At 43.9% G+C, this 13,423-nt stretch overlaps 1 protein-coding gene across 1 annotated transcript in view; it reads right to left on the minus strand.

Annotated features, from left to right (window-relative positions):
* The window catches only part of LOC133535783 (WD repeat-containing protein 70), a 132,040-nt gene that overhangs the window by 1,889 nt on the left and 116,728 nt on the right, over nucleotides 1-13,423 (minus strand). The window contains exons 16-17 of the mRNA XM_061875721.1: nucleotides 9,840-9,956; nucleotides 3,006-3,168 (exon numbers count right to left, since the gene is read on the minus strand). Coding sequence (XP_061731705.1) covers nucleotides 3,006-3,168; nucleotides 9,840-9,956 — 280 coding nt within the window. The remainder of the gene's footprint in view (nucleotides 1-3,005; nucleotides 3,169-9,839; nucleotides 9,957-13,423) is intronic.

The following is a 13,423-nucleotide window of genomic DNA, read 5'->3' on the forward strand; positions in this document are numbered from 1 at the left end:
GCGTTCGGGTAAATATAGCAGTGCCATGTTGGCATTTTTTTCCATAACTTGAGTTGATTTATTTTTGGAAATAAATAAATGCATATATATCTATTTTTTTCCATAACTTTGAGTTGATTTATTTTTGGAAAACCATGTTAGATTGTTTAATGCAGGAGTGCCCATACTTTTTCTGCAGGCGAGCTACTTTTCAATTGACCAACTCGAGGGGATTTACCTCATTTATATATATCATTTATATTTATTTATTTATGAAAGAGACATTTTTGTAAACAAGTTAAATGTGTTTAATGATAATAGAAGCATGTGTAACACATATAGATGTCTTTCTTTCACAAAGACAAGAATATAAGTTGGTGTATTACCTGATTCTGATGACTTGCATTGATTGGAATCAGACAGTAATGATGATAACGCCCACATTTTCAAATGGAGGAGAAAAAAAGTGGTCCTTTCTGTACAATACCACATGAAAGTGGTTGGTTTTTGGCATCTAAGTCATCCAGCTTCCATACACTTTACAAGAAAAACATTGGCGGCAAATTCCGTAGCTTGCTTGATTGACATTCACGGCACCCGAGGGTCTTGTGAGATGACGCTGGCTGCTGCCAGTTCATTATTATGAAAAAATGACAGAGAGGAAGGCGAGAAACACTTTTTATTTCAACAGACTTTCGCGACGTCCCTTCCGTCAAAACTCTAAAGGCCGACTGCACATTTCCTATCTACACAATAAAAGCCCAGCTTCATGCTGCCTGCGCTAACAAAATAAGAGTCTCGGAAAGCTGGCGTGCACAAGTGATGTGCACGCCAGCTTTCTGAGGGATCGCTTATGCGCGCCAGTTTTCCGAGACTCTGTATATAGTTAGTGCAGGCAGCATGAAGCAGGGCTTTTATTGTGAAGATAGGAAATGTGCAGTCGGCCTTTAGAGTTTTGACGGAAGGTACGGCGCGAGAGTCTGTTGAAATAAAAAGTGTTTCTCGCCTTCCTCTCGGTCATATTTTAATAATAATGATCTTGCAGCAGCTAGCGTCATCTCACAAGACCCTCCGGTACCGTGAATGTCATTTAAGTGACGTCATGGTGAAGATTGATGATCACTAATTTTTAGGTCTATTTCTTTTAAAAGCCTGGCTCGAGATCGACTGACACACCCCCCGCGGTCGACTGGTAGCTCGCGATCGACGTAATGGGCACCCCTGGTTTAATGCATCCATTATTATTATGCCTATAATGTGTTCATTCCATGACTGTATAAATCGGTATCGGTCATTAAGAGTTGGACAATATCGGAAGATCGAATATCGGCAAAAAAGCTATTATCGGACATCTCTAGTTTTTATTGTCATTATTGTTTGTGTGCGTGCGTACGCATGTGTGTGTGTAGATGTTTTTGTTTTGTCTCTCCTTTTTAAATTGGTGCAAGGCACTTTGTGTTGCAACTTGCCTGTGCATGAAAAGTGCTATACAGTATAAAGTTTTAAATGATTAAAAAAAGTAAGAATTGTTGTTTGAAATATTTATTTTAAGAAAAAAAATCCTTAAAAGGCCTACTGAAATGAGATTTTCTTATTTAAACGGGGATAGCAGGACCATTTGTGATGTTGCCATATTTTTACTGAAAGGATTTAGTAGAGAACATCGACGATAAAGTTCGTAACTTTTGGTCGCTAATAAAAAAGCCTTGCTTTTACCGGAAGTAGCAGAAGAAGACGTCACAAGGGTGAGGGCTCCTCACATCCTCACATTGTTTATAATAGGAGCCTCCAGCAGCAAGAGCTATTCGGACCGAGAAAACGACAATTTCCCCATTAATTTGAGCGAGGATGAAAGATTTGTGGCTGAGGATATTGATAGCGAAGGACTAGAAAAAAATAAATAAATAAAGTAAAACATTTTTTTTTTAAAAAGGGAGCGATTGAGATGTTTTTAGACACATTTACTAGGATAATTCTGGGAAATCCCTTATCTTTCTATTGTGTTGCTGGTGTTTTAGTGAGTTAAATAGTACCTGATAGTCGGAGGGGTGTGTCCACAGGTGTGTTGACGTCAGTGTCTGAGGAAAGTCCCGGCAGCTGCATGGACGGCGCGAGCTCCGCAGATCTCCGGTAAGAGGCGACTTTTTACCACAATTTTCTCACCGAAACCTGCCGGTTGACAAGTGGTCGGGAACCATGTTCGCTTGACCGCTCTGATCCATAGTAAAGCTTCACCTCTGGGAATTTTAAACAAGGTGTGTGTTTGTGTGGCTAAAGGCTAAAGCTTCCCATCTCCATCTTTCTACTTTGACTTCTCCATTATTCATTGAACAAATTGAAAAAGATTCAGCAACACAGATGTCCAGAATACTGTGTAATTATGCGATGAAAAGAGACGACTTTTAGCCGAGACGTCACGCGCACATGTCATCGTTCCGCGACGTTTTCAACACGACACTTCGCGGGAAGATTAAAATTGCAATTTAGTAAACTAAAAAGGCCGTATTGGCATGTGTTGCAATGTTAATATTTCATCATTGATATATAAACTATCAGACTGCCTGGTCGCTAGTAGTGGGTTTCAGTAGGCTTTTAAAAGTAGGTGCATCAATAGAAAATATGCGGGAGAAACACAATAAGAATTGTATAATAACTAAACATCTCATTCAAAAGGACAATTTGTTAGAAAATAGAGCAGCTGCAGTCTACTTTTAAACATTACAGTGTTTTTGAGGGTCTTGATGCAATATTCATAATTCATGCTCGTGGCTTCCAGGCTCTTTTACGAACATCACCTGCTCAGGAGTGCAAACATGCGGACGTGCAACCTCGCAGCTTTGCTCCACGCCAGCATGCGATAGCCATCTAAAGCTGTCCGTTACGGCTCGCTCTGCTCTTTGAACGCGGCGGACCTGCAGAACTGGTGCGCCTCTTTAAACATTTACACGTAACACAGGTGTTGAAGGAAACCTGACGCTTGGCTTGGACGCGTACCTCACGTGAGGGCGGGAAAGGGATTGTCTTACTTCTTGTAAGCCGGGGCCACCCAGTAAGGGTTCTCCGAAGCTTCCTTGGCGTGACGCAGGATGGCCTCTCGCGCGTTGCTGTCGTCAGTTTTGTCCAGAGCGATGTTCTTCACGATGAAGGAGGACAACGTGCCGCCGTGGGCCGCCACTCTGCCACCTCGACCTGTTGGGAGCACAGTTTTAGTAACACGGAGGATGAGAACTGTAGCAACACCTGATCGAGTACAAAAAGACTGTAGGGAAGGTGAAGATTGGGGCGGTATAGCTCGGTTGGTAGAGTGGCCGTGCCGGCAACTTGAGGGTTCCAGGTTCGATCCCTGCTTACGCCATCCTCGTCACTGCCGTTGTGTCCTTGGGCAAGACACTTGACTCACCTGCTCCCAGTGCCACCCACACTGGTTTAAATGTAACTTACATATTGGGTTTCACTATGTAAAGCACTTTGAGTCACTAGAGAAAAGCGCTATACAAATATAATTCACTTCACTTCACTAGCAACACCTGAACGAGTACAGAGTAGAGTGGCCGTGCCGGCAACTTGAGGGTTCCAGGTTCGACCCCCGCTTACGCCATCCTCGTCACTGCCGTTGTGTCCTTGGGCAAGACATTTGACCCACCTGCTCCCAGTGCCACCCAAACTGGTTTAAATGTAACTAAGATATTGGGTTTCACTATGTAAAGCGCTTTGAGTCACTAGAGAAAAGCGCTATATAAATATAATTCACTTCACTAGAATACTTCAATGTCTTATTGGCATACTTGGCAATGACGCATGTGGGTGTAATGTTTTTTTTAATATTTACTGTGGTATCTCGGGGTACCAGTCCTCTAATTTACAAGTTTTTAGAGATAAGAGTTGTCTTTTGGATAAAGCTGTGAGAAAAAAATTGGGTTAGGAGCCTCTCTGCCGCTAGTTGCCGTAAATTAAACCACAAAATTTAAATTCAAATTTTTAATTAAAATAATAAAACAATTAATAAAAAGAATTAGATTCAAACTAAAACATCCAGTTTTACTCGGCGAGCATTAGTTTATAGCTAAATATCAACTATCAATTGGTTTCTAACCATGATTATTCACTGAATCAAAGAAATAAATCATCAAAAACATAAGCGTGTTGGTGGAGCAATTTGATCGTGTCACTGCTAGTCTGCACCATGTTGAAGCAGAATGAGTCGATAATGCCAACCAAGAATGTTGAATAATATCCAAAGGAACATTTATCCATGAAAACATGGAAAAGCTGGTGTTTGATGAAAAAACAGCTGGAAAGAAATACAGTACTGTACTACATACATTCTATTCTATTGCTTTTATGCAATATTTATTATCTTAAAGTTGTTTTCTTTTAAAAAGCACATAAGATACTATTTAAAAAAAAAAAAGACTTCAATTAAGTGTTTTTGAAGGTACAGAACCAATTAATAAACCCGTATGCCGAGATACCACCGCATATTTCCATCCATCCATCCATTTTCTTCCGCTTATCCGCGGTCGGGTCACGGGGGCAGCAGCTTAAGCAGAAAAGCCCAGACTCCCCTCTCCCCAACCACTTCGTCCAGCTCTTCCCGGGGGATCTCGAGGCAGTCCCAGGCCAGCCGTGAGACATAGTCTTCCCAACGTGTCCTACGTCTTCCCCGTGGCCTCCTACCGGTTGGACGTGCCCTAAACACCTCCCTAGAGAGGCGTTCGGGTGGCATCCTGAGCAGATGCCCGGACCAATCATCTGGCTCCGCCCGGATGACAGATCTTCTCACCCTAAGGGAGAGCCCCGCCACCCGGCGGAGGAAACTCATTTCGGCCGCTTGTACCCGTGATCTTATCCTTTCGGTCATGACCCAAAGCTCATGACCATAGGTGAGGATGGGAACGTAGATCGACCGGTAAATTGAGAGCTTTGCCTTCCGGCTCAGCTCCTTCTTCACCACAACGGATCGGTACAGCATATATATACCGTGACTTTGGGACTATAAATCACAGTTTTTTTCATAGTTTGGCTGGGGGTGCGATTTATACTCAGGAGCGACTTATGTGTGAAATTATTAACACATTATGGTAAAAAATCTAATAATATTATTTAGCTCATTCACATAAAAGACTAGATGTATAAGATTTCATGGGACTTAGCGATTAGGAGTGACAGATTGTTTGGTAAACGTATAGCATGTTTTATATGTTATAGTTATTTGAATGACTCTTACCATAATATATTTTATATGTTATAGTTATTTGAATGACTCTTACCATAATATGTTACGTTAACATACCAGGCACCTTCTCAGTTGGTTATTTATGCCTCATATAACGTACACTTATTCAGCCTGTTGTTCACTATTCTTTATTTATTTTAAATTGCCTTTCAAATGTCTATTCTTGGTGTTGGGTTTTATCAAATAAATTTCCCCCTTCTTTATTATGCATTTTCGGCAGGTGCGACTTATACTCCTGTCAGGCTTGCCACTCACAGTTTGTTTGTGTTTTAGATTTTCCTATGTGTGTTTAGTATTTCCTGTACTTAGTTCCTGTCAGCACTCTTATTTTGGTTCAGCTTCCTGTTTGTCTCCCTGAGTGCTTTGTTTCCCCTCAGCTGCGGCTGATTGGCACCTGGCCACACCCGGTGTCAATCAGCCCACTCATATTTTACCTGCTTTGTTACTCCAGTCAGTGCTGGATTATTGTATTGCATGTCGCTTCTGTATTGTCGCTCCTGTCGTGTCTTTGCAGCGTGGCGGTAAGCTACATCTGTCAGAGTTTGTTGGTGACAAACCCCAAGATGCAGAGATGGAGGCAGGCATTGAATGAGAAAACATGATTTAACTACAATATAGAACTAGAACAAACAAAGGGGGTACAACAAAAAGAGCACACAAGGCGGATAACAAACAAAAGGAGCTAGCATGGGAGCTAGAAAATAACGAACAGGAGCTTAGCGTGGAAGCTAGCGGGTAGTGAACAGGCAAACAGAAGTTGTACTTGTAGAATGAAAATAAACTGGAAACAGGGAACAGACAACAGTAAGCTACACACATCTAACAAATATAGCTTACCGCTATGCTGCAAAGACACGACAGGAGCGACAATACAGAAGCAACATGCAATACAATAATCCAGCACTGACTGGAGTAACAAAGCAGGTAAAATAGGAGCGGGCTGATTGACTCCAGGTGTGGCCGGGGGCCAATCAGCCACAGCTGAGGGGAAACAAAGCACTCAGGGAGACAAACAGGAAGCTGAACCAAAATAAGAGTTTTGACAGGAACTAAGGACAGGAAATACTAAACACAGATAGGAAAAACTAAAACACAAACAAACTGTCAGTGGCAAGCCTGACAATTCCCAAAAATACGGTACAGCATATAATGGCCAGGATCTTTAGCTCTCACTGGATCGGTTCGCAGCCGAGTGTGAAGCGACTGGGATGAGAATCAGCACCTCCAAGTCCGAGTCCATGGTTCTCGCCCGGGAAAGGGTGGAGGGCCATCTCCAAGTTGGGTGGAGGAGATCTTGCCCCAAGTGGAGCAGTTCAAGTACTTTTTAATTCTGCGGGTTTATATATATAACTTTTTTCGACAACGTTCTACAAGCCCATAAAACAACTGCAACATTGCTTTGGATTGGACTATAGAGAGCCTTGATTCAGCCCTTTTCGTCCCAACTCTGTCATTTTTCCAAAATTGTAAGCCAGTATCAGATGTGCAACAAAGGCAAGACGACGCCTGTGTGAGAGCGTATCCCACAATGTCGGAGAGGGACTGGAGTTTAAAACTGAACATCTCAGACTGACTGACTCCTCCTGCCCTGTTGTGTTGAAAGCGATTGTCGCTGTCAGGCTAGTGATTTATATGACATAGGGTGCTGTGTGAAATAAACAGACAAATCAATGAGGCTTAAATGTGAAAGAGGCTTTTGAAAACTGGCTTACAGCATTTGATGAGACGACGAGCATACTTGCCAACCCTCCCGATTTTCCCAGGAGACTCCCGAATGTCAGTGTCCCTCCCGAAAATCTCCCGGGGCAACCACTATCTCGATTTCCACCCGGACAACAATATTGGGGGCGTGCCTTAAAGGCACTGCCTTTAGCGTCCTCTCTCACCTGAAACCTTCACCGCTTAACAGCCGCATGCTGTCCAAAATAATGTAGCGCTGGGCGGGTTTAACAATGGTCTTTACTCAAATATGTCAAAAAATGCTGACAGGTTGTATGATCTTTTAACGGGTTTAATGATAACGTTAATTTCACACACACACACACACATCCATTTTCTACCGCTTATTCCCTTTCGGGGTCGCGGGGGGCGCTGGCGCCTATCTCAGCTACAATCGGGCGGAAGGCAGGGTACACCCTGGACAAGTAGCCACCTCATCGCAGGGCCAACACAGACAGACAGACAACATTCACACTCACATTCACACACTAGGGCCAACTTAGTGTTGCCAATCAACCTATCCCCAGGTGCATGTCTTTGGAGGTGGGAGGAAGCCGGAGTACCCGGAGGGAACCCACGCATTCACGGGGAGAACATGCAAACTCCACACAGAAAGATCCCGAGCCTGGATTTGAACCCAGGACTGCAGGAACTTCGTATTGTGAGGCAGACGCACTAACCCCTCTGCCACCGTGAAGCCCCACACACACACAAGTGAATGCAATGCATACTTGGTCAACAGCCATACAGGTCACATTGAGGGTGGCCGTATAAACAACTTTTACACTGATACAAATATGCGCCACACTGTGAAGCCACACCAAAAAAGAATGACAAACACATTTCGGGAGAAAATCCGCACCGTAACACAACATAAACACAACCGAGCAAATAGTCAGAACCCCTTGCAGCACTAACTCTTCCGGGACGTTACAATAACATCTACGGCTTTTGGAGCTCAGTGCACAACTGCACACACACAACAAGAAGAAGACGAAGCAGAACAACGAAGAAGAGACGTGGCAACGACGAGTAAGAGGAAGAAATACGATTGCAAGTTTCAAAATGATTGGAAAAAATCATTTCATATCATCCATCATCGGAGAAAAAAGTATCCAATGACTCTTTTTAGATGTCAATTAGCAATGGTTAGATTGTGCAGCAGACAAGTATGCATGTATTTATGTGTTTCCTGTCAAAACGTGACAACTTTTAATAATTATACAACAAACCCATCCATCCATTTTTCTACCCCTTGTCCTGTTCGGGATCGCGGGGGGGTGCTGGAGCCTATCTTAGCTGCTTTGGGCAGAAGACGGGCTACACCCTGGACAAGTTGCCACCTCACCGCAGGGCCAACACAGATAGACAGACAACATTCACACACTAGGGACCATTTAGAATTGCCAATCAACCTATCAATCAATCAATCAATGTTTATTTATATAGCCCTAAATCACAAATGTCTCAAAGGACTGTACAAACCATTACGACTACGACATCCTCGGAAGAACGCACATAAGGGCAAGGAAAACTCACACCCAGTGGGACGCCAGTGACAATGATGACTATGAGATACCTTGGAGAGGACCTCAAATGTGGGCAACCCCCCCCCTCTAGGGGACTGAAAGCATTGGATGTCGAGCGGGTCTAACATGATACTGTGAAAGTTCAATCCACAGTGGCTCCAACACAGCCGCTAGAGTTCAGTTTTCAAGCGGATCCAAGACAGCAGCGAGAGTCCCGCCCACTGGAAACCATCCCAAGCGGAGGCGGATCAGCAGCGTAGAGATGTCCCCAACCGATACACAGGCGAGCGGTCCAGCCAGTACTTCATCCATGGTCATCGGACCGGACCCCCTCCACAAGGGGGACAGAGGAGTGAAGTGAAGTGAATTATATTCATATAGCGCTTTTCTCTAGTGACTCAAAGCGCTTTACATAGTGAAACCCAATATTAAAGTTACATTTAAACCAGTGTGGGTGGCACTGGGAGCAGGTGGGTAAAGACACAACGGCAGTGACTAGAATGGCGGAAGCGGGAATCGAACCAGCAACCCTCAAGTTGCTGGCACGGCCACTCTACCAACCGAGCTATGCCGCCCCATAGGAGAGGAGAAAAAGAGAAGAAGCGACAGATCATCCCCCCAGGTGCATGTCTTTGGAAGTGGGAGGAAGCCGGAGTACCCGGAGGGAACCCACACAGTCACGGGGAGAACATGCAAACTCCACACAGAAAGATCCCGAGCCCGGGATCGAACACAGGACCTTCGTATTGTGAGGTACATGCACCAACCCCTGTACCACCGTGCTGCCTATACAACAAACCATCTCATAAAAAGATTGTGGAGAGTCTCTCGGACAAACAATACTTTGCCATAGTAGTGAAGTGAAGTGAATTATAGTTATATAGCGCTTTTCTCAAGTGACTCAAAGCGCTTTACATAGTGAAACCCAATATCTAAATTACATTTTCAAACCAGTGTGGGTGGCACTGGGAGCAGGAGGGTAAAGTGTCTTGCCTAAGGACAGCGACTAGGATGGTGGTAGCGGGGATCGAACCTGGAACCCTCAAGTTGCTGGCACAGCCGCTCTACCAACCGAGCTATACCTCTATATGTAGTATATATAGTATGTTATTATGAATAGTAACACCTTTTGACACCATATAGGTTTGTCTGCATTTTTTAAAGTGCACATTTTTAACACTAGTCTACTAGTGTTTGAGGAGATGTGTGAAGAAAAGCTTGAATCTGCAGTGACGAGCCAGCTGGAACGCCACAAAGCCGGGGGGGGGGAAGAAAAAAAAACCTGGCCTTGGATAGATGCAGCAACACATGCACGAAATGCAAGCCGGGCTGCTGCAGCATCCACCCCAACAAACTGTGAAAGTGTGCGCGGTCACCTGGTCCAGACACGGGAGGCTCGGGTTTATGGGACTTCTTGGGGTCCAGTCTGTCCTTCTCCAGCTGCTTGCGTGTGCTCCTCTGCCGGGCCTCTCGGAACATGGGCAAGGCGTGAGCTGGGAAACAAAAAAAGGAGGGGGAAATCAGCGTTTCAGTTAAAGTGCAAAAGAGACGTTGGGCTCAGACTCTCACTTGTGCATGAGCAAAGGTGAAAATGTTGCATTTTCTCGATATTCTTATGGAAAAAAAAATCCAACAAATGTCTTGAAATATCATATCTTGCCAGCATAACTCAGTAGACCTCAGTTCAGCAAGCATCAAGAATAAAATACTCTCAACAAATGGCAGACAATAACCAAAAGACATAATATCTAACAATCTATCTTTATACCAACTATTTAGACCTTATTTTGCAGCCCCCACCAAGTTTAATGTTTAAGTTAAAGTACCAATAATTGTCACACACACACTAGGTGTGGTGAAATTTGTCCTCTGCATTTGACCCATCCCCTTGATCACCCCCTGGGAGGTGAGGGGAGCTGTGGGCAGCAGCTGTGCCGCGCCCGGGAATCATTTATGGTGATTTTACCCCCAATTCCAACCCTTGATGCTAGGGTTAGGGTTAGACTTTGGTCTTTGGAATGACTCGGCCGGGGTTTGAACTCACAACCTACCGAACTCAGGGCGGACACTCTAAACATGAAGTGCGGCCCCAAGTTTTATATGAATGGTGCTTGACAGCGTTGTGTTATTTGGGTCCAAAATGGCTCTTTCAACGTTCTGGGTTGCCTACCTCTACGTTAGTGGAAAAGCGGCAAATGAGTGTGAAAGCGACAGAGACGTTGCCATGGAGACAAGGTTTTTTTTTACGTGGCTGGCTGCAGTCACACCGCGACACCTGTTCGTCAGTAATAACATCCATCCATCCATCCATTTTCTACTGCTTATTCCCTTTTGGGGTCGCGGGGGGCGCTGGCGCCTATCTCAGCGACAGTCGGGCGGAAGGCGGGGTATACCCTGGACAAGTCGCAACCTCATCGCAGGGCCAACACAGATAGACAACATTCACACTCACATTCAAACACTAGGGCCAATTTAGTGTTGCCAATCAACCTATCCCCAGGTGCATGTCTTTGGAGGTGGGAGGAAGCCGGAGTACCCAGAGGGAACCCACACATTCACGGGGAGAACATGCAAACTCCACACAGAAAGATCCCGAGCCTGGATTTGAACCCAGGACTGCAGGACCTTCGTATTGTGAGGCAGACGCACTAACCCCTCTGCCACCGTGAAGCCCGTCAGTAATAACAGTACCCGATAACCTGGACCAATTCAAACCCTTTTTTTTTTATGTTTAATTTGCTTTGCCTCACACGATGAACACTACATATATTTCTACATGACGCCAAGATAACACTCCGGGAGCCCTCACTTTTTTGGGCTCGCTATCCAGGTACTTTCCCGGCTGTTAACCGCCGACCACCGTGTTGCTGTATGGAGGAAAAACGGAAACGACACACGTTGCGGTAATAAAACATTCTTCTCCGTGCGTCGGCTAAATACAAATATATTCCACAACCCCAAACATGTCTTTTTCAAAGCCTGCAGTGAAGAGAAAGGTTCGTGATGAGCAAAGACAATTCCTGGAAAAGTGGGAGATGCAATATTTCTTTGTTGAGCACAGGGGCACCCCGACGTGTCTTATTTGCACAGAGAAAGTTGCGGTGCACTAGTAATACAATTTGAAACGTCATTATACAACTACACATGAAATATTTTTTTGCGACCCAGCCTCACCCAGACTCTGCATCCAGAGGCCCCCAGGTAAAGTGAGTTTGGAGACCCCCGTTTTAGAATGAATGCAAGGTAACTTTTATTCAGCTTTCCTTGTTTGTTATTATAGTTCATAGCGTCCAAAAAGGGTTTTATAGTTTTTGATTAGAGATGTCCGATAATCTCGGACTGCCGATATTATCGACCGATAAATGCTTTAAAATGTAATATTGGAAATTATCGGTATCGTTTTCAAAAAGTGAAATGTATGACTTTTTAAAACGCCGCTGTGTACACAGGCGTGGGGAGAAGTACAGAGCGGCAATAACCCTTAAAGGCACTGCCTTTGCGTGCCGGCCCAGTCACATAATATCTCCGGCTTTTCACACACACAAGTGAATGCAAGGCATACTTGGTCAACAGCCATACAGGTCACACTGAGGGTGGCCGTATAAACAACTTTAACACTGTTACAAATATGCGCCACACTGTGAACCCACACCAAACAAGAATGACAAACACATTTTGGCAGAACATCCGCACCGTAACACAACAGAACAAATACCCAGAACCCCTTGCAGCACTAACTCTTCCGGAACGCTACAATATACACCCCTGCTACCCCCTAACCAAACGGCGTCCCCCTCCAACCCCGCCCACCTCAACCTCCACATGCTCTTTTAGGGAGAGCATGTCCCAAATTCCAAGCAGCAGTTTTGAGGCATGTTAAAAAAAATAATGCACTTTGTGACTTCAATAATAAATATGGCAATGCCATGTTGGCATTTTTTTCAATAACTTGAGTGAATTTCTTTTGGAAAACTTTGTTACATTGTTTAATACATCCAGCGGGGCATCACGACAAAATTGGGCATAAAAATGTGTTAATTCCACCACTGTATATATCAGTATCGGTAATTAAGGGTTGGACAATTTTGGAATATCTGCAAAAAAGCCATCATCAGCCATCATTACTAGTATTATTATTACATCAGTTTTGATGTAATAATATTCCAGAGGAGAACTGCACTATTTTGGAGTTGCCTATAAATCACTTCTCTTATGAGCGACAATATCATTTCTTTTTTCTTTCTGCATTCTCACTCGTAAATAGAAGTGCGCTTGCAAAGGAGTCATGATAACATTGCATCTATTCCGACCGTAAACTCCAATAAATAACCCACAAAATAACGCCAACAACACCCCATTTACATGACCTGAATATTACCCAAGTATTATCTAACATTAAGGAGCTGGTGAGCTTCTTTCTCGCCTCCAAGCTCAGGAAAGTTTATTCTTGATTATAAATGATGCCTCTCGCCTCGATAGTAAAATGATGTGGACAAACTTCAAAGTCGGCACGCTTTGACAGCCATCCTTGACTCGGAAAGGGCGAAAATGGTTGTTGTTTGTTCTGCCCACTTTTTTTCTCCGCGAGGATTACAAGTCATTCTTCATCTAAACGGGAATATATCAACACCCCATCAATCGGCATTACAGTGAGAGCAGACATTGTGCAAAAAGTCATGTTTTATTATGTTTAATTGCTCTCGTGTGTGCAGTGAGCAGTAATCAGTGAAGTTGTTGAAGGAGAACGCAAACCTTGTGATGTGAAAATAATGAGGCACGTATGTAAATAGTAAATGCCATTATGAATGTGCCTGTTACTATAATATACAAACCCTGTTTCCTTATGAGTTGGGAAATTGTGTTAGATGTAAATATAAACGGAATACAATGATTTGCAAATCCTTTTCAACCCATATTCAGTTGAATGCACGACAAAGACAACATATTTGATGTTCAAACT

This window comes from Nerophis ophidion, linkage group LG17 (assembly GCF_033978795.1).
Source record: "Nerophis ophidion isolate RoL-2023_Sa linkage group LG17, RoL_Noph_v1.0, whole genome shotgun sequence".
Taxonomy (NCBI): Eukaryota; Metazoa; Chordata; class Actinopteri; order Syngnathiformes; family Syngnathidae; genus Nerophis; species Nerophis ophidion.